General features: G+C 47.2%; 1 protein-coding gene across 1 annotated transcript; it reads left to right on the top strand.

Annotated features, from left to right (window-relative positions):
- The first annotated feature begins 212 nt into the window (after window positions 1-212).
- On the top strand, window positions 213-1,601 carry LOC124670070 (ectonucleotide pyrophosphatase/phosphodiesterase family member 1-like). The gene has a single exon (XM_047206579.1). The coding sequence runs from the start codon at window positions 213-215 to the stop codon at window positions 1,599-1,601; it is 1,389 nt and encodes a 462-aa protein (XP_047062535.1).
- The last annotated feature ends 17,954 nt before the right edge of the window (window positions 1,602-19,555 follow it).

Below are 19,555 nucleotides of genomic sequence, written 5' to 3' on the forward strand. Positions count from 1 at the left end.
GGCCATTAATTAAATATAATTACCGTGCAAAAAAATAATTAAATATAATTAGGTAAACAGATCTGGGAACACGCAAGACTCGTGGAGACAGCAGAATCGGATCCGAGCGATTTTGTTGTAAAAAATAAGAAGATCCCGAGGATTTCCGCCCACACACCAGGCTACAAAGCCCCAGAAGTTAGAGCAAAGAGCAAAACTCAAGCTAACTCCCAATGGCATCTCCGCCTTTCTCCGTCCATCTCCAGTACTCCTCCGGCGACATGCCACTCCCTACCGCCACCCTCCTTGTCCGCTCCCCCTCGGCCAACTCCCGCTTCCTCCACGTCCTCACAGCCGCCCTCGCCGTGCTCCTCCTATTCCCTCCCTTTTCCTCGGCGTCGGCCCACGCCACCGTCTCCGTCGCGCGGCCGCTCTGCAAGCTCACGAAGCCGGTGGTCCTCCTTATATCCACCGACGGCTTCCGCTTCGGCTTCCAGTACAAGGCCCCCAACCCGCACCTCCGCCGCCTCATTGCCAATGGCACATCCGCCGTGGAGGGCCTCATCCCCGTCTTCCCCACATACACCTTCCCCAACCACTACTCCATCGTGACCGGCCTTTACCCTTCCTCCCACGGCATTATCAACAACTTGTTCCCCGACCCCATCTCTGGGGACACCTTCACCACAGCAAACCGCGACCCCAAGTGGTGGCTCGGGGAGCCCCTCTGGGTCACCGCGGCCAACCAGGGGCTCCAGGCCTCGACCTTCTTCTGGCCGGGCTCCGAGGTAAAGAAGGGCTCCTGGGACTGCCCTGGCAAGTACTGCCGCCAGTATAATGGCTCCGTGCCATTCGAGGAGAGGGTTGACGCCATCCTTGGTTACTTTGATCTACCGGCTGACGAGATGCCGCAGCTTGTGACACTGTACATGGAAGACCCAGATGCGCACGGGCACCAGGTCGGTCCGGACGACCCAGCCATCACAGAGGCTGTGATGCACATTGATGAGATGATGGGGAGACTCATCGCCGGTTTGGAAGCCAGAGGGGTGTTTGAGGATGTGAACATTATATGGGTCGGGGATCATGGGATTGTTGGGACCTGCGACCAGAAGCTGGTGTCCCTCGAGGACTTGGCTCCGTGGATTGAGGTGAAGCAAGATTGGGTTCTATCGACGACGCCGTTGCTGGCAATCAGGCCGACAAATGGCGTCTCACCGGCCGAGGTCGTGGCCAGGATGAATCAAGGGCTAGGGTCAGGGAAGGTGAAGAATGGCAAGTATCTCAAGGTTTACTTGAAGGAGGACCTGCCTTCTCGCCTGCACTACTCGGAAAGTTACAGGATACCACCGATCATTGGGCTGGTAGATGAAGGTTATAAGGTGGAGATAAAGCGATCTGAGGCAAGGGAGTGTGGAGGGGCGCACGGGTATGACAATGCCTTCTTCTCAATGAGAACCGTGTTTGTCGCGCACGGACCTCGGTTCCAGCGGGGTAAAACGGTGCCCTCCTTTGAGAACGTGGAGATATACAATGTTGTTGCTTCCATTCTCGGGTTGAGGCCAGCATCAAACAACGGCTCAGCTTCTTTCCATGGAACGGTTCTATTGCCGACTGACTGAGCATGGATGCATGTGAGGGCTGTGGTTTTGGAGGAGGAAAGCCGCGTCGATGTGCTATCATTTGGTTGTATCTGTATTTGTACACCGATATCTTTTTCTGTAAGGATGTCATGCGGTAATGTGAATCAGGCCTACCGTTTTGAGAGTATGTTTGGGTAAATGTACAGTGCAAGAGTTTATTTAAGTTCCTTTTTTTCTGCCTAAGTTGTCCATGATTCACATGGACCAGATCTGAGGATCCATATGCACGTGCACCGCAAAAGATCACTTACAGACTGATAGACGAGCTACATGTAACTCTTTATTTTACAATAATTAAAATTCATATTTTAAATATTTTTTTAAATCTGAAATAAAGTGATAGAGGTAGTCAATGATATATGCTACAAATAGTGTAAAATCTCAATGCAAATTAATTTGTATTCTAGCATACATCATTGGCTATCTCCAAAATTTAGTTTGAATTTTTTTTGAAACTTTAAAATACGAATTCTGATTGTTGGCAAATAAAGTCCTATTAAAAATCCTAGACATGATCGCTAACGATTTGAAAATAAGAAAACATTTGTCAATATTTAAATATAGTCACTAGTACTGACATACTATTTAGAGACGGTTATAGTCCTTCGTTCGGTTCTGTTTTTCGGCTCAAAGCCTCGGTCTCTACTAGCGTGCCATCTTGAGACAGTTTTGGATCTGACTCAAAGAAGACCTCAAACGGTCCACAATAAAAACTGCCACTAATATTAGGACCGTCTGAGGCAGTTACAATTCTACGCCACCTCTAGAGTCGGCAGACCCTCAGACGCTTATTATAAGCGGACGTCTCTAGAAGGATGCCACTCTCAAGCGGGGGTTATTACCAACCGTCTGTAAATTTTTAAAAGCCTAAGACGGCTATTTTTACAGTACATTTTAAAAAAGTTTCATGTTTGAGTCAGCTGGTTCAGAGTGTCATCTCTAAATGTTGAGGCGGATTTGTAAAGAGGCCAACTCTATGATTTTGTCTTTTAGAGACGGGTTGGTATACTAACTGCTTCAGAGTATTTCTTTTGAGATGAATTGGTTAAGCTAGCGCCTCGACTAATACCTAGTTGTAACCCATCGAAACTCTCACGCCAGTCAGGGAATCCCTTTTACATCACAAGGGTTTTCTGTACCGAGCAGCCTGAGCACCGCCCAAGGACGTTCCCGGGCTCGATCGCTCCGAGCCACGCATGAATCGAGCAGGTGGGTGGCGCTGATGGCCAATGAACGACCACGGACTGTGTGCTGACGTACTTGATGGCGGTGTGATGGCTCGGCCAACGAGCTATCACTCATGTCTGATGCGCATGATTCTGCCAGCTCGCGCTATGATGATGTGCAGGGGTGCATGTGTGCCGTATGTTACCAAGGCTGAGCCTGACACACCTTGTCAGGCTCGGTTGACTTCCGCTTTTGGGCCGCTCGTGGCCAAGGAGAGAAGATCTTCTGGTCCTTCACGGGGCAATCCAGGCCACGCCTTGGCCTGGTTACCCCTCCCGGCGGCACCTCGGTCTCCTTCCAGGGCAACCCGAGAGGAGGCCCAACGGTTGCCCTCAGCTCTGCATTGTCCTGTTCTCCTTGTCCCAACTCATCGTCTTGGCTTGTCCTTGTCCCGTAGCGTTTGTCCGCCACCTAGGTGCCTACGACAAAGGTAAATCTTAGCAAAGTTACACCCGTTTCACCGTAATCTACACCTGGCTTGTCTTGTAAGAGCAAGTACAATAGAGTCTACTCAGCAGGCTACAAGCCATTCCATGTCAGCAAAATCCTAGTTGGAGGGAAGAGAAAGGAGGAGAGAGAGAGCAACGGGCTCTTCAGCTATCGCCGGCTGTGCGCAAGAAACAAGAAATTAACAGCCCGCTTGCAGCTCGTTGGAAGGAGATAGGTAGGCTGCATGCACTAAATGCATGTCTCCATAGTCTTGCATGCAAACACAAGAACCGAATTAAATATTCAAAAGACCTAACATAATAGCCAAGCTATTGTACATGTGCTTACTCTACGATGGCTCTAGATGAGGCATATAGCTAACAACTGGTTTTGTTATTGTTCTTGCTCTAAGGCTTCTGCTATGCACTTTGCGTCCTTGGCACCAGCTTGGTCCCTGATCAGTGGGTCCAGGCCCGCACGCCGAGGCGTAATCGGGGAGACCCCCGGTCCCATTACACCGACAACAGCCAAGGGCTGGCCAGTCCACCGGCCTAATCCCTGAGCAAATGCCCCCATTACGCGATAGAGGGGTTACTGCCGGCCCTCGTCCCATGTGGTGCGCGGGTCCCACTGACCACGAAGTTTTAGGCGACATCACGATATCAAGAGAATTTCAAATGTGTAAAGAAACCCTAAAATTCCAAATATACTGTAAAGGTAAAAATTTACATTTTTTTTTGGCGTGGGAATACCGAAAGGAGTGGGGTGGCATTGACAGAGATGCCAAAATCGGGAAGGTGTTTCTGCACCCGGGCAGCAAAATTGAAAATAACATTTCAAAGTTTCAAAAAATTCTGAAATTAAATCTACACGTTGATAATAATGTAATCTACAAACGTGAATTTTTTTGACTAGAAATACCTTAGGGCATCTCCAACGCGGCGACCCATCCCGCGCCCGCGCGTTCGGATGGGTCCAACCGGTCAAATCCGTGTCCCAACGCGGCCATGCATCACAAATGCGGATGGCCGCGGTGTCCGAGACGATCCAAACCCGGCCCAAATCTGGGCCAGATTTGCGTGGTCGCGGATGGCACGCGGCGTCCGCGCGTGTCCGCCTGGTCCGCGTGGCTGGCCCACCTGTCGGTGCTCCAGTCCTACTGAATGTGGACTGGGGAGGGGGACTGTCCCTATCCATTCCCCACTCTCCACTCCGTCCGCACGCACGTGCTCGACCTTCCGCGCCGCCATGGCCCCGAAGCGAGAGTTCTCGCCGGCCGCCAACGACCACGAGGCCGGTAGAAGCCGGCGGCGTTCGCCATGGGGCCACCGGCTCCCATCCGCGACCGGATCTACGTCACCGTAGCGGTAGCGCAGATGCTCTGGGAGGCCGGTGTCCCAATGTCGTGGGGTGACGTGCACCTCCCCCACGGCTGGCACCTTAGCCCAGATCGGATTCCGGTGCCGCTGATCCCGGGCTCCGGCAGCGCCCGCATCGCGGAGATCCGGAGGCGCCGTGCGCAGCTGTCGGCGGACCTCCGGGAGGACCCCGCCTACAGCGACACAAGTCCCAACTAGGACTTGTGGTTCGAGGTGGAGCACGATGCGCGCCGACATACGTGCTTCACCTCAGCGACGGCGAGGCCTCGCCCGCAGCCGCCTCGCGTGCAGCCACGCACGCCTGCTAGGCGGGCTGGCCCCCTGTCCTGGCTGCCTCTACATCGACGAGCCCGCTGCGGCGCCAGGGCAAGCGCCACAGGCCCAGCCCCAGCCCCAGGAGGAGGACGACGCAGGGCTGCAGGCCGCGCTGGCGGCATCCCGCGAGCTCAACGACCTCGAGGAGCTGGCCAAATGGCCGCACCTCGCCGAGGCGCTGCGCGCCTCCGCACTGGAGGAGAAGGCCAGGAAGGCCCAGGAGGACGCCGAGGCATGGGCCTTCCTTGCCATGGCGCGCCGGCAGGAGGAGGCCACGCGCCAGGCCGCGCTCCGGGCGGAGGAGGAGCTCCAGTCCGCGCTCCAGCACGAGGCGGAGCTGCAGGCCGCTGCGGCGGAGCAGGTGGCGAAGGAGGCCGCAGCCGGCACGCTCGCGCAGGCCGACGAGCCCTCTGGACCCGCACTCCGCCTGGGAAAAGGCGCAGTGGTCGCCCTGGCCGGAGTCCCCGGCGCCCTCCGGCGTGTCCAGCTGGAACAACGCGTCGCCGCTGGGGGCGACATCCTCATCAACGACGTACGACGAGTACTACTGGGAGTAGGGTGGCGCACCGGCGGCCACCGCGTTCCAAACCCTGGACTAGGGTTCCACTTTTTTTTTTAGTTTAAAGCCCATATAGGGCTCTCTTTTGTGTAAAAATTGCCAAAATAAGGCTAAGTTTAATGAACTCTAGTTTAAATTTACTTTGTTTTTATTTTTTATATTTATTTCTTTTTTATTTTAACATATGCGATGCGTCCGCGCGTTGGGCGTAGCGTGCGATCCAAACGGACACGAGGACGCGGGCCGCTGTCTGGATGTTCGCGCGGCCATCCAAACGGTCCAAAACGGACGGTCCAGCGCGTCCGTTTGGATCGCCGCGTTGGAGGTGCCCTTATATTTAGACTTGTGTAAAAATGACAAATCCTGATATCAATATTAGTGAACAGTGTGATTTCAAAATCTGTTAGATTTATCATTTTTTTGCGGCCCAGAATATAAGATATCTCAAGTTTAAATTTTACAGATTGGTAGATCTCATCATTGTCTACAACTAGATTTTTTTGTTAGAATTTTTTAAAACTTTAAAATTCTATGAGGCCTCACATTCTGTGAGGGGCCGAGTTGACAAACGACGCGGGCCTTACTTTGCCCTTCTAACCTAAAGTTCTGCCTCTGCTTAAAAAAAAAACCTAAGTTCTGCCATCTCGTTTTACCACGTTTCCCGCGCTGGCCTTCCCTTCTTCCCGCCTCAAAGCAATCAGCTCGTATTTTTTCTTCCACAGAGAAATGCAGCATTTAAAACCAAAACTAAAATATCCGGTAATGCATGTTGACTATTCGCTCTCTGTGGGTGAAAAGACTAGAGAGAGGGGTAAATATTAGATGGACGAGACGTTTTGGTCAGGAATCTCTGCAGCTCTACCTCGCAAAGGCTACGGTACAGTAGACCATACGTTCCTTCTCTCCGAAGCAAACGATTTCACCGTTAGAGATAAAAAAGGTTTCGCCATTGCCAAACCAGAAAAAAAGGATTTCACCGCAGTAAAAAACTTTTCCCACGACTGCTTTTTGACGACGCCGCATTGACTGCAAGCGACCGGCCTACTGCTTCCTTCCTCCTCGAGAATGCCGTTCGCTTGCACCTCGGTTGCTCGTGCGTGAGGCGGCGAGAGATGCCGGGGGAGGAGGAGATGGGGGATTTGGGCGACATCGTCGTCTCCTGGTCGGTCCAGGAGATCATCGACGACGACCTCTACAGAGGGCAGGTGCGTGATGGATTCCGTTGCCTTGATTTGTGAACGCGGCCGTTTTTCCCCCGATTGCGGGACGCTTCTTGTTATTCTACGCGGGCCGGGCGCTTGCGTCGACGGGGTCGAAACGGAGCTTGTGCGACGCGGCGATGTGCTGTGGTCAGGAGGCGGTGGTGGTGGAGGGAGGAGACATGCATGGCCGGAGGAGAGAAGAAGAAGGAGCGGAAGAGGACGTTACAACAACGGTTTGCTCTTCTAGGAAGAAACGAGCGGCCGCTTAGCTGTTTGAATCTACCGATCAATGGTTCGCATCTGCGCCATGCCGCCATTGTTCACTGCTCGTGGTTTGTAGTGCACGTTTTATCAGAGTTTGCTCGAGCTGGGCTGGGAAATGCAGCTAGCTAGCCTACTAGTGTGGAAATTGCATACTGCTGCTGCTGCTGCTGCTGGCATATGTATCTGATTCCGCCGAGCTAAATGGTTTAAATATTTCCCCCAAAATCGATTTCATTATCACTCATGGAGTGATGGAGATGTGCTTTGTTGTTTACAAGAGTTACACACTATATTTGGTTACACACTAAATTTGTTGTTTACATGATGCGCGGATATTCTGTGAAATGTTGGGAGATGTTATTTCTGTCGACAACACTATCCTACCATGATCTAGCCCGTGGATGATTCCCAGAAAACTGTCGACAACACTATCATACCTGTGCCAGGTTCTGAAGCGCTGTTGGGAGATGTTATTTCTGTCGCTTAATGGGATATTTGTATATAGTTCCATGTCATTTAGCTGATGTATAAGTTGTTGGCCGAAATTATAAATTATTCACGATTCTAAAGTTGATAAATCATGTTGACGGTCGATTGCAGTTACCTCCTTGAGTACTTGTAACATTGGCAAGCTTTACTCCTATACTTGTACTTGCTTGATTCACATCGCCATTACTTTGTGCTCTCAAGCTGTTGCATTCAGGATGATTTAATCGTTTTTTCCATTTATCTACTGTTTATTTTTAATTCTAGGTTGAGACTATTCCCTGCACCTTCACGTCACTTGAACACTATTTAAAATCGTATCGTGCACCTCTGCTTGAAGAGACAAGGTCAGATCTAGGCTCATGCCTTGAACTCATCGCGGAAGCACCCTCTTCGAGAATACTTTCTGTGGAGGCAGCAGGGAAATCAGGATTGTACTCCGTGGATGTGGATTTCATGGACAATGGGGCCGAGTCTTATACTGCAAGGAACGGTGACATATTTATCTTGTCTAACATGAAACCTGAAGCTGCAACGGACTTCAGCCGTTATGGTGTGATCTATTGCTTGGCAATGGTTACTGAGGTTTCTGTGGACAATGACTGCCGCAAGGGGTTTAAAATTAAGGTTCCAAAGGACATTGATTTGGAGCAAGACTCAAGTAAACTCAAGCACGCACTATTTCTCAGTAACATCATGACAAACATGTGGATATGGAAAGCACTTTGCTTTGATGCACACATGGATAACAACTTCACAGTTATCAAGTCTCTGCTAGCTCCCACAAATCTGGTAATATAACTTGCATAATTGCCTTCGAATATCACTTAATTCTTTTATTAATATCAGTACCTAACAATCTAACATTTTGAGCTTACCTTTGTTGGTTTGATTGTAGGGTGATGATATCTGTGGTATCTGTGCTAAACAGGATGGGGACTGTTTATCTTCTTTTATAGAGCAACTACTGTCCATAAGTCTTAACCAACCACAAGTGGATGCTATTCGATCTGTCATCTTGGCTGTACAATGTAAGCATATGAACCTCATGAAGCTCATATGGGGTCCACCAGGTGCAGGAAAGACCAAGATGGTCAGTGCTTTATTGTGGGCATTGGCTTGTTTGAAATGCAGAACTCTAACATGTGCTCCCACAAATGTTGCTGTCACTGGGGTTTGCACTCATTTCCTCCGGATCTTGAAGGATTTCGGTGAACATATTGATGAAAAGGGCCTGCCCACTTCTCTTGGAGATGTCTTGCTATTTGGGAACAAGTATAACATGGACATCACTGAGGATCTCCAGGAAGTTTTCTTGGATTTTCGTGTGGAAGAACTTGTTCGGTGCTTTTCACCATTGTCTGGATGGAAGTACAGATTAGCTTCAATGGTATCCTTTTTTGAAGACTGTGGTTCTGGTTCTCAGTATGATATGCTTTTTGAGGATAACGGAAGTAGTGATCACATGTGCTTTTCAGAATTTCTAAAGAAGCAATTTGATGTTACAGCAAAAGCTCTTTCAAGATGCATAATGAATTTGTGGATTCACCTTCCTGGAAGTTGCTTCTCATGTGATAATGTCAGCAGTATATCTAAATTGTTTAATATTCTGAAAAAAATCGATGCCCTTCTGTGCGATGTAAATTTAACTGATGAGAGCTTAAAAAGAGGCCTTGGTGGATTTTCAACTGAAAACTCTGTTTTCGTGCAGCCTATTCCTTTTATTGAGAAGGAACTAGATGGAGCAAGGTCTGCATGCCTTAAATTGCTGAAGGATCTTCAAAAATCACTTACTTTACCAAGTGGTGTAAACAGAAAATGGGTCCAAAGATACTGCATGCATAATGCAACACTTATTTTCTGTACTACCTCTAGCTCTTATAGATTACATAACATGGATATCGCACCCTTGGATGTGCTAATTGTTGATGAGGCTGCTCAAGTGTGGGAGTGTGAGTTGGTCATCCCACTACGTCTGCATTCAATGAAACATGTTGTTTTGGTAGGAGATGACTGCCAGCTGAGTGCAATGGTTAAAAGCCAAGTAAGGTTTTCCCTTGACCTCTTGATACTGTATATTTTCATTCCTTAATTTGTGCCTTTCATTGTTTATCTTCAGGTATGCAAAGAAGCTGGATTTGGAACAAGTCTTTTCCAGAGATTGGTTATGCTGAACTTTGAGAAGTATTTATTGAATATACAGTATCGCATGGATCCTTGTATCAGCTTATTTCCAGTTGCTCAGTTCTATAAGAGGAAAATTGTTGATGGTCCAAATGTCTCGTCTCCTCTCTATAATAAGGCATACACAAGCCTCCCTTTTGGCAGCTACACTTTTATAAACGTAGTTGATGGAAGAGAGGACAAAGAGGGCACTAGAAACAGTTGGAGGAACATGGTTGAAGTTGCTGTAGTTCTGCACCTGATCCAAACCATCTTTAAATGTATGTCCAAGCTAAAACCCTACCTTATTTAACTAGAGCATCCTAACTTGAAAACTTTGCTAATTCTTAATCTGATATTTCGTACAAGCTACTTGGCTGATATACCTGGATCTACTATAACAATTTTCTGTCTTAGTGAAGTAAGCAGCGTTAAGTCAATTATTGGCTATAATCTCACTGGTCTTGCGCAAAAATTGATCCGTAAAGGTAAGTTAACATACTAGTTCTGTTTTTTTCCTGCAGCTTGGGAAAGATCGGGCCAAGGGCTCAGTATCGGTGTGGTCTCCCCATATAATTCTCAAGTTGATGAGATTAAACATAGGCTGGGCAAAAAGTATGATACATGTGATGGGTTTTGTGTGCGGATCAAGTCCATTGATGGTTTCCAAGGCCAAGAGGATGATGTAATCATACTATCGACTGTTAGATCCAATGGGAGAGGAGCTGTTGGATTTCTTGCTGATAACCAAAGAACAAATGTTGCTCTGACTAGAGCAAGGTGCATTTACATTTTGTTTTATTTTATAATTGTTGAAACTTGAGAAATGGTCATACTTCTAACCATCTGATGGGTGCTTTATTTAATGTAGGCACTGTCTTTGGATTGTTGGGAATGCCAATACATTGTGTAAAAGTGGGACTGTCTGGACATATATTGTTGAGGATGCCAGAAGGCGTAACTGTGTTTTCAACGCCACTAATGATGCAACCATGAGTAATTTGATTTTGCAAGTAAAGCAAGATCTTGATGAACTTGATGATCTTCTCAATGCCGATTCAGCGTTTTTCAGAAATACCAGATGGAAGGTAAGTAAAGAAGTGATGATTAGTTTTTTTTTTCTTCGAGGAACATGGCAGTGTATTGTGACTGAGAAGTAAATGAACTCAATATTTCCAAGTTCCGAGCTTTTAAAGAGGAAACAAGGTGTCACACTCACCCTCCCACGCATTACTCCCAAGTCCCAACGTGATCTGATGCAAGCTTGGTCAAATGCCCCACCTGCTATACGCACAAAGCCCATGAACCAAACTAACTCCATAGACCTGCTTTCATATCAAGATTGTCATGTAGCTCATGGCAGCTGGCCTTCACATTTTGTGCCATAGCTCCCTCTAGAACAGACACAAATAGGAACTTCAAGATATAGGCTCGAAGGGTAGTGTAAGAAACACTGTCACATTTTGTGCCATAGCTCCCTCTAGAACAGACACAAATAGGAATCTGCTGGATATGATGGCAAACCACAGCCATATGCCGCTAGAGACATGATGAGTAACCTTAATCATAGGTTTGTGAATGGCCACAGTGATGCTTGATGACCGTCTTGGTGCCCTTGTTGACTTGCACATTCTTAATGAGGCAGTCGAGTGCTTAGATCACATTGTGTACAAGGAGTCCAGGTATAAGTTATCATAAGCTTTGCGCATTCTTTTATTGAACGACGATGGCATGTCCATGAGGCCACAGATGATCCAGAGTAGTTGCTGTGTTGCCTACTTCGTGTTTCCTTGTCGGCCCCCTCATGAGACCGTGTGGGTAGTGGTGGCCGAGACCGCACGGCTGCACCTTAGAGCTGGTGTGGCGAGAACGGCTCTATCACTAGCCTCGTGATCCTGCAAGGAAAGCAACCAACACACTTTTATGTAACATCATAACTGTCTACATCACATAGAATAGCCGTGGTCATCTCGCGACTCGTTAGTCAGCAATCAACATGCACATTTTTATTCGCGAAAACGTAAAAGCCTTGCGTTTCGATGCATTGATAGATAAAGAAGGTTTGTATGTACAATGTCCAGAAGTAGGACCAACGCCACGCCGTACAACTCAACCCAAAAGACCTAATCTAGGGGAGGAGTTGGCGAAGCCCCGGGCGTCCGCACATTGTCGCGCCTCGGCCTTGATGTCACTAAGCAAGGAGGCCACCGAAGGACGCGCGTTGTCGAAGACCGCAACGTTCCTGTGCTTCCAAATCCACGACGCCGTGAGCATGATGAGTGACGATGTTCCTTTGCGCAATTGGCGTGGGGTGGTCGGCACCATCAGCAACCACCACTCCACGAAGTCACCCTCAACCGTAGGAGGCCCAGCGGTGGATGGAATCCACGACAGATCCTCAAACCAAACTGTCCTAGAGAAGGAGCAGCTGGTCAGGATGTGCGCCATAGTCTCCACCGACTGGTCGCACAGTGGGCATCTTGTCGCGTGGGGCAGTCTCCGACACGCCAGATGCTCACTCGTCCAGCACCGATCCAGGCAAGCAAGCCAGATAAAGAACTTCACCCAGGGTGGCGTCTAAGATTTCCAGTTGAGTTTCCAGGCAATCAGCATGCACATTGCATGCGCCATGGTCGCCTTAACATGCTCTGTGGGATTGGGAAGCTGCTTTCTAGGTAGTGGCATGGGCAATAGGGACACTGGAATGACACCAGACAACACATGCAACCACTTGTTTTGTACTACATGATTGTGCAGATCATGTGTTGATTTTGTGTCGAATATGCGTGTGAGCAGTTTACAAGTTGGACTTGGAGATGTGGAATTATGCAAGGTCTCAATTTTATGTGTGGTTAGGTATTACTCCCTCCGTTCCAAATTAGTTGATGCAGATTTTTTTTTCCCAAAATGAGCGAACCTACACACTGGAACGTGTCTAGATACGCTGTGTAGACCAAATCTGACCAAAGCTGCATCAACTAATTTAGAACGGAGGGAATACTAGTGTTGGAGTCTAAGACATGTGTCAAAATGAAGCACTTTCCAAGCTTTTGCGAGAGAAAAGTTAGTAAGGTCCATGTGGCCCATGAGTATCTGTTTGGTGTGGTTAGTCCAAACATATATCTCTTTTGTATGTACCTTTTTTGTGCCAATCATAGACGTCCATGTTAACCCTGTAGAACGAAATGAGGACGAAAGTGCAAGAGTGATGTTATGCGTACATGGAGCTCTCCATGTGGTGGGCTTGGTATTGAGAAGATTCGTGTCAGGATCTTATATGTGGAGAATATATCTAGTGCTACATGGTCTGATGTGCTACTTGATTCCACAACAATCCGTGCCATCCCTTTTGAGCCAAGGGACCTGATTGATCAAAGCTTCTGTTCTGCTACCTACCATGAAACATATGCATATCAGTGCCTTTACTTTTTAGCATTGTGACACAGAGACCATCCTTTCTGATATCTCTAGTCTCTTTCTTGCACCATTTACGATCAATCCAAGATAACAGTACTGCCTTTCTATTTCTCCTCTTCTTGTTGATTCTTGCACCTTTCTGATATCTCTAGTTTCTTTCTATCCTGGATTGATCGTAAATGGTGAGCCGTGGCAGCGGTGGTGGTGACTTCTTGCCGGTTGCTGGGTTCCGGTGTCGGGTCCTTGTTGGAGCTCTGTGGCGCGTTGAGGGTGCTCGTTGCGAAAGTGCTCAATGGGTGTGTCTCTGCTTGGTGATGCCCTTCGACTCTAGCTGGTGGCACACAGGCGTCGTGGCGTCGTCTTGGCCGCGTGCGACCCTTCGGCAACCCCTTCGACGTAGATGGTGTCAGTGCGTAGGGTGGTCTCGGATGCGCGCTTCCCTTCGATTACGTCGACGGTGCAGTGTCGTTGCTGGGTCTCGGCGATCCAATGCCGTTCGATTACTCCGGCGAGGACTAGAGCTGTGGTGCCCCTCTTGCGTATCCCTGGGCTCTTCCTTGTGATCGCTGTACTTGGGTTGCGATGAGTTCTCATCGGCCAACCGCCCCATAGATTTGCGGGGTGGTCACTTTTTCCTCCTCGGTCTTGTGTGTTGTGGGTGTGTGTTTTTCTTTTTCTTCTTGTAACCCTTATGTACTCTGGTTCATTTGGACCCATCTTTTTTTTTGAAAGATAATATATATTAAAAGCTAGCAAGCCGCCTCATTAAAAACCTTTTAGCCCACTTAGGTACCCTGGTAAGGAAAAGAGTGTGTCAGAAACTTGCAGCCCACAAATCACACCAAGTTACAATCAGCCCCAAGGCTGTGAACTAGAAAAGCAGGTGGCTCAAGCATCCCGAGAAAACGACCCATCCCGTAGGCTTATATATTTTGCACAAGAATGAGCCGCCTGGTTAGCCTCGCGACGAGCATGAACTAAGCTAAAATTTGTAAACAACAAACTCAGCTCACTAATCTCATCTAAGACCTGCTTGACTACTGAAAGATCATTAGCTCTATTTTTCCAAAGTCGGACCAAATCTTCAGTCAACTTCAAAAACAACATTAGTGAAACCCCTGCTTCTTGCATACACAACAACATCTCTAAAAGCAAGGGACTCCATCATCAAAGGACTAGACACACCTCGGTAAGTCTTACCCGTAGCACCACGGAAGACCACCCCCTCACGTGCAACAACACCAGCCAGATTGTCATTGACATTAACAGCACCATCGAAATTAATTTTAACAACTCCATCAGGTGGTCTCTGCCACTTACATTCCAGCCTAGCAGATTTAGGAACACCCTTATCCCTTGGTAACTTAAGAGTCTGCAAGGTTTCCTTCACCATCTCCATAGTTTTAGCAGGACTAAAACCACTCTCACCATGAGTCAGATTATTTCTCGATGACCAGATCGAGTACATGACTGAAGTTATAATAGCTTTCTCATGTTGGTTGAAAAAAGACCCACATAGGATATATTTTGCCCATGTCACTGGATGTAGCTTCGGCAATTTGACTAAAAGAATTTCCTTTGCGGCTTCCCAAAACAATTTCGCATGACTGCATTCAATTAAAGCATGCATCACACTCAGCTGCTTTACACAGAGCACATGTGTTGTTATCCGTTATATGTCGCCGTGACAAAGTCCTATAGTCAGGAAGAATTCCTCGAAGAACTCGCCACCAAAAAACACGCACCTTAGGTACTACTGGCAGTTTCCATAATCTTCTCCATAAATCAGTATCATTTTCAGACGAAGACACAACATGTCCATTATAAATCCTAGCCTCCTCCGACTGACGCGCTTCCATCAAGGACTTGTAAGCCAACTGAACTGTATAAATTCCAGATTTTTCTTTGGACCATGCCAGCCAGTCATCACCCCCTGTACTCCTCAACGGAATACTCAAAATGGAATCAACATCTGGAGCAAAAAATATCTCACGGATCAAAGGCTCATTCCAATCATTACTTGCAGTTAAAAGCTCGTTTACCATGACAAGATCAGTTTCCTTCAGACGACCCATTGGCCTCATTGTCGCAGAGTTAGAGAGCCTACAATCTTCCCAAATCGAAATAGACTGACCAGAGCCCATTCGCTTTATAAGACCCAATTTCAAAGCCTCCCTTCCTGCCAGAATCGCACGCCAGGTTTTCGAGTCCTTGGAGCATTGGCAGTCATCAACTCCTGGTTATGGAGATACCTGGTTCGAAGAACCCGGGAACACAAGGAGTCTGGCTTCATAATTATTCTCCAAGCCTGTTTTCCTAGCAAAGCTACATTAAAAGCCTGCATATCTTGGAAACCCACACCCCCTTGGTTTTTTTGGAATAGCCAATTTATCCTAGGCTAACTAATGCATAGACCTTCTGTCTAAATTTCCACTCCACCAAAATTGTCCCATAACAGAAGTGAATTTCTTGCAAGTACTTTTGGAGAGTAAAAAACAACTCATACCATGGATCGGCTTGGCTTGGACCACTGATTTTATTAAAGCTTCTTTTCCTGGGCAAGATAGATTCTTTTTAGCCCACCCATTCACACTACTTCTTGCACTTTCAGTAATATACTCAAAGGCCTCGCTTGTTAACTTGCCAACAGCAGTAGGCAGACCCAGATGCTTTTCACTGAAGGCTTCAATATGAATATTCAGATGTTGTTTCACCACTTCCCTGTGAGTATCCGACGTACAAGGACTGAAGAAAATAACACTCTTCTCCTTATTCACTTTTTGTCCAGACGCCAAATGATATATATCCAGAATTTCATTGAGCCTGGTAGCACTAGCCCCGTTTGCATTGATGAAAATAAGACTATCATCAGCAAATAACAGATGAGAGAACCATCGAGATCTGTTGCACACACGAACTCCCCTATCAATAAAGCCTGAATTGTAGTAATGTATCAGAGCAGTCAATCCTTCGGCACAAGCAAAAAAACCAAATATGGTGACATAGGATCTCTGTGCCTGATTCCTCGAGAAGGAATAAAAGGTTCGAGCAGCCCACCATTCACCTTAACAGAAAAACGAACTGTAGATACACACTTCATAATTATCTGCACTAACCTAGGTGGAAATCCAAGTTTAGTCAGTATTGACTCCACAAAAGGCCATTCCACACGGTGATAAGCTTTCATCATATCTAATTTGACTGCACAATGACCCTTTTTTTCCCTTCTTCTTTCTCTTCATAGCATGAACACACTCAAAAGCCACCAAAGCGTTGTCACTAATTAATCGTCCTGGCACAAAAGCACTTTGTTCCTGGCTGATAGTGTACTCCAGTACATGCCTCATTTTGTTCGCCACCGTTTTAGTTGCAATTTTGTGAAGAACAGTGCACAAAGAAATGGGCCTATATTGCTTAATGGACTGGGGATTTCTCACCTTGGGAATGAGAGTTATGGCAGTATCATTAATCTCCTCCGGCATTTCCCCTCTATTTAGAAAGCCTAGCACCGCACCACACAGCTCCGGGCCAACTAGATTCCAGTGGCGTTGGTAAAATCCTGCCGTGAAGCCATCAACACCTGGTGCCTTAGAGGGATGCATTTGGAAAAGAGCTCTCTTGACTTCCTCTCCAGTAAAATCGGCTTCAAGATTGACCTTATCCTCTTGCACCACTTTCTCATTAACTAGATCGATAAGTCCCTGCATATCAGGAGCTCCTTCTGAAGTATACAAGTTTTTATAGAAACCTTGTACCTCATCTTTTACCTCTTCCGCATCATCACACCAAGTACCATCCTCGTGTTGGAGAGAGGATATTGAGTTCATTCTCTTGCGCTGGGAAGCAAAAGCATGGAAATAAGCAGCATTACGATCACCTGATCTTAGCCAGTTAACCCGAGATCTTTGCTTAATCCAAATCTCTTCTTGGAACAGAGCCTCATTAATTCTTTCCATAATTTTCTTCTCCTCGGGCGAAGGACCTCTGCCCAAGGAAATTCTCCTCACCCTGTCAAGTTCCCTCCTCAAATTACTGAGCTTTTTCTTGAAATCCCCAAAGGTTGCTGTACCCCAGGATGATAAACCATTCTACATACTTGAGAGAGTTTTCGCAAACCCCTCAAGACCAACGCCTCTTTCAGCCTTCTGCCAGAGATCCACAACTACTTTGTCATAATCACCATGGGTTTGCCAAACATTCTCATATTTGAAAGCTCTCCTCCCCAAGGGACGATGACTGATATGTTTCTTTAACTCCGTATGAATCATACAGTGATCAGACTGAACAACACTAATATGTTTAACTTTAACAACCTGAAATAGATTCAGAAGGCCATCATTACCGAAAGCTCGATCAATCCTTGCCTTAACATTAGCACTGCCTTCTTGTCTATTGTCCGAAGTATATGGCAAACCAGAGAAACCAAGATCAATCAGACCACAATCTTCAGTCACTTCTCTGAAAGCCCTGATCTGCCACTCATCTCTATCATGCTCACTAAAATGGTCCGTGCTGTATAGCGTTTCATTGAAATCACCACTACACAACCACGGGAGATTTCGGAGCTGGTGTAACCTCCTCATTAGAGTCCAAGTTAGATGTCTATTCTCTCTGCAAGATTCACCATAAATTCCTGTGAAACGCCATGGAGGAACAGACCCATCCTTGCACTGAATTACTGCATCAATATGATGTAAGTTATAGCTCTTAATATCAACTGTCACTGCTGATGACCAGAACAGTCCAACACCGCCACTAAGGCCATCACTATTCGCTGCAAACACCCCAGAGAAACCGAAAGTGCTTTTTAACTTCTCAACTCTTTCCGCAGAAATTTTTGTCTCCATTACAAAGAGTAGAGTGGGATCCAATTGCTTCACGAAACCGCGAAGCTCTTGAACTGCAGGGTGGTTCCCCAGCCCCCTGCAGTTCGCACTAACACAATTCATTGGTCCCGGCAGGGCTGGTTCTCAACCGCCGCCAAAGAATCAGAATCAGATTGATGCTCTTCATCTTCTCCAGTGCCCTTAGCTCTTTTTGCCGGGACAGAAACCCCAGCAATTTTACTTGGAGAATTGACTAATGCATTTCTTTTTGACCCCTCAGGATCCTCCTCGAACATGATTACATCATTTGGGCCTTTGATAACTGGAAAAGTAAAGTCCAGCGATGCTTTGGGAGTCTCCCTCCTGTACACTTGGGCACCACCACCCCGACCACCTCCAAGAGCTTTATAATTAAAATTTGAAACCACATTCTGCACATGGCTAGTGGAAGGATTGGTGTTCCCATTAGATTTTTCAGCACCAACAGGCTTAGCTTTAGAACCATCCTCCTTAGCTTGATAACTCGCTTTATTAGTATCTTTTGTCAAAGGGTGCTGCCATTGAGGTTCTTGCTTCCACGGTTCCTGATAGCGCAGCGAACCATCATAAGGACACTTCCCATTATCATCTCTTTCAACGGGAGTTGGGCAAAAATTTTCAGAGTGGCCAATCCTCCCACACGAGAAACAGAAATACGGTAATCTCTCATATTTAATTGGGTACCATTCTACCGTCTTCCTCTTCTTGGATTCAATCGGGAAACCCCTCATAAGAGGTTCATCAAGATCAATCCAAACTCTAGCTCTCAAACTTTGTCCCCAACCAGATCGAGAACTATTTTCATGAAGATTTAGCCTAATAAATTCTCCAACTTGGTTAGCAATAGCCTTCCCCGTGTGTCATTCATCCAGTTGAAGGGCAGATCATCACATCTGAACCACATCGGAAGTCTCCTGAATCTCCGATGACTTCATACTCTCATCGAAATCATCCAGAACCACCGCAAGTTTTGATACTGTCCATGGTGCTCCTTCCCAGATTCCGATGACTTCATACTCTCATCGAAATCATCCAGAACCACCGCAAGTTTTGATACTGTCCATGGTGCTCCTTCCCAGATGCGCTTCCGATCCTTCTCAAAGTCCATACTTGCTAAAAAATTATTATCCCCTTTAGCCGTGAATTTCAGACCTACCATGTTGATGTTGAACGAGAAACTTGGCTGGCACCTCCCAGGGTAAGTGCACTCCACCATGTTAACGGCGGGGAAGGGGTGTGTGTCGACTTTCATGGCGTACTGGTTGAAAATTAGGCGCCCTTGTTCTATCGCCATTTGGATCCGCCGACGCCACACCCTGCGGTCGTTGGTGGCATGGGTGAACGTGTTATGCCACTTGTAGTATGGCTTTCCGTTCGGCTTCTCGCGCCGTGGGGATCTTGTGGCCTTCGTGTAGCCTTAGCTGCTTCTCCTTAAGTAAGAGGTCGAAAATTTGCTCAGCCTTGGTGACGTCGAAGTCAAACCCTCTTGGAGGACCTTGTGGCTTAACCCACTTGCGGGACACGGGGCTTGCCCCCGAGTCCATTCAGCCACCGCTACCTCTTGATCTCCCGCGAGCCTTCATCTTCATCTGCCTCAACCGGGACCACCGCACGCTTGAATTTATCC

This window comes from Lolium rigidum, chromosome 7, assembly GCF_022539505.1.
Source record: "Lolium rigidum isolate FL_2022 chromosome 7, APGP_CSIRO_Lrig_0.1, whole genome shotgun sequence".
Classification (NCBI taxonomy): domain Eukaryota; kingdom Viridiplantae; phylum Streptophyta; class Magnoliopsida; order Poales; family Poaceae; genus Lolium; species Lolium rigidum.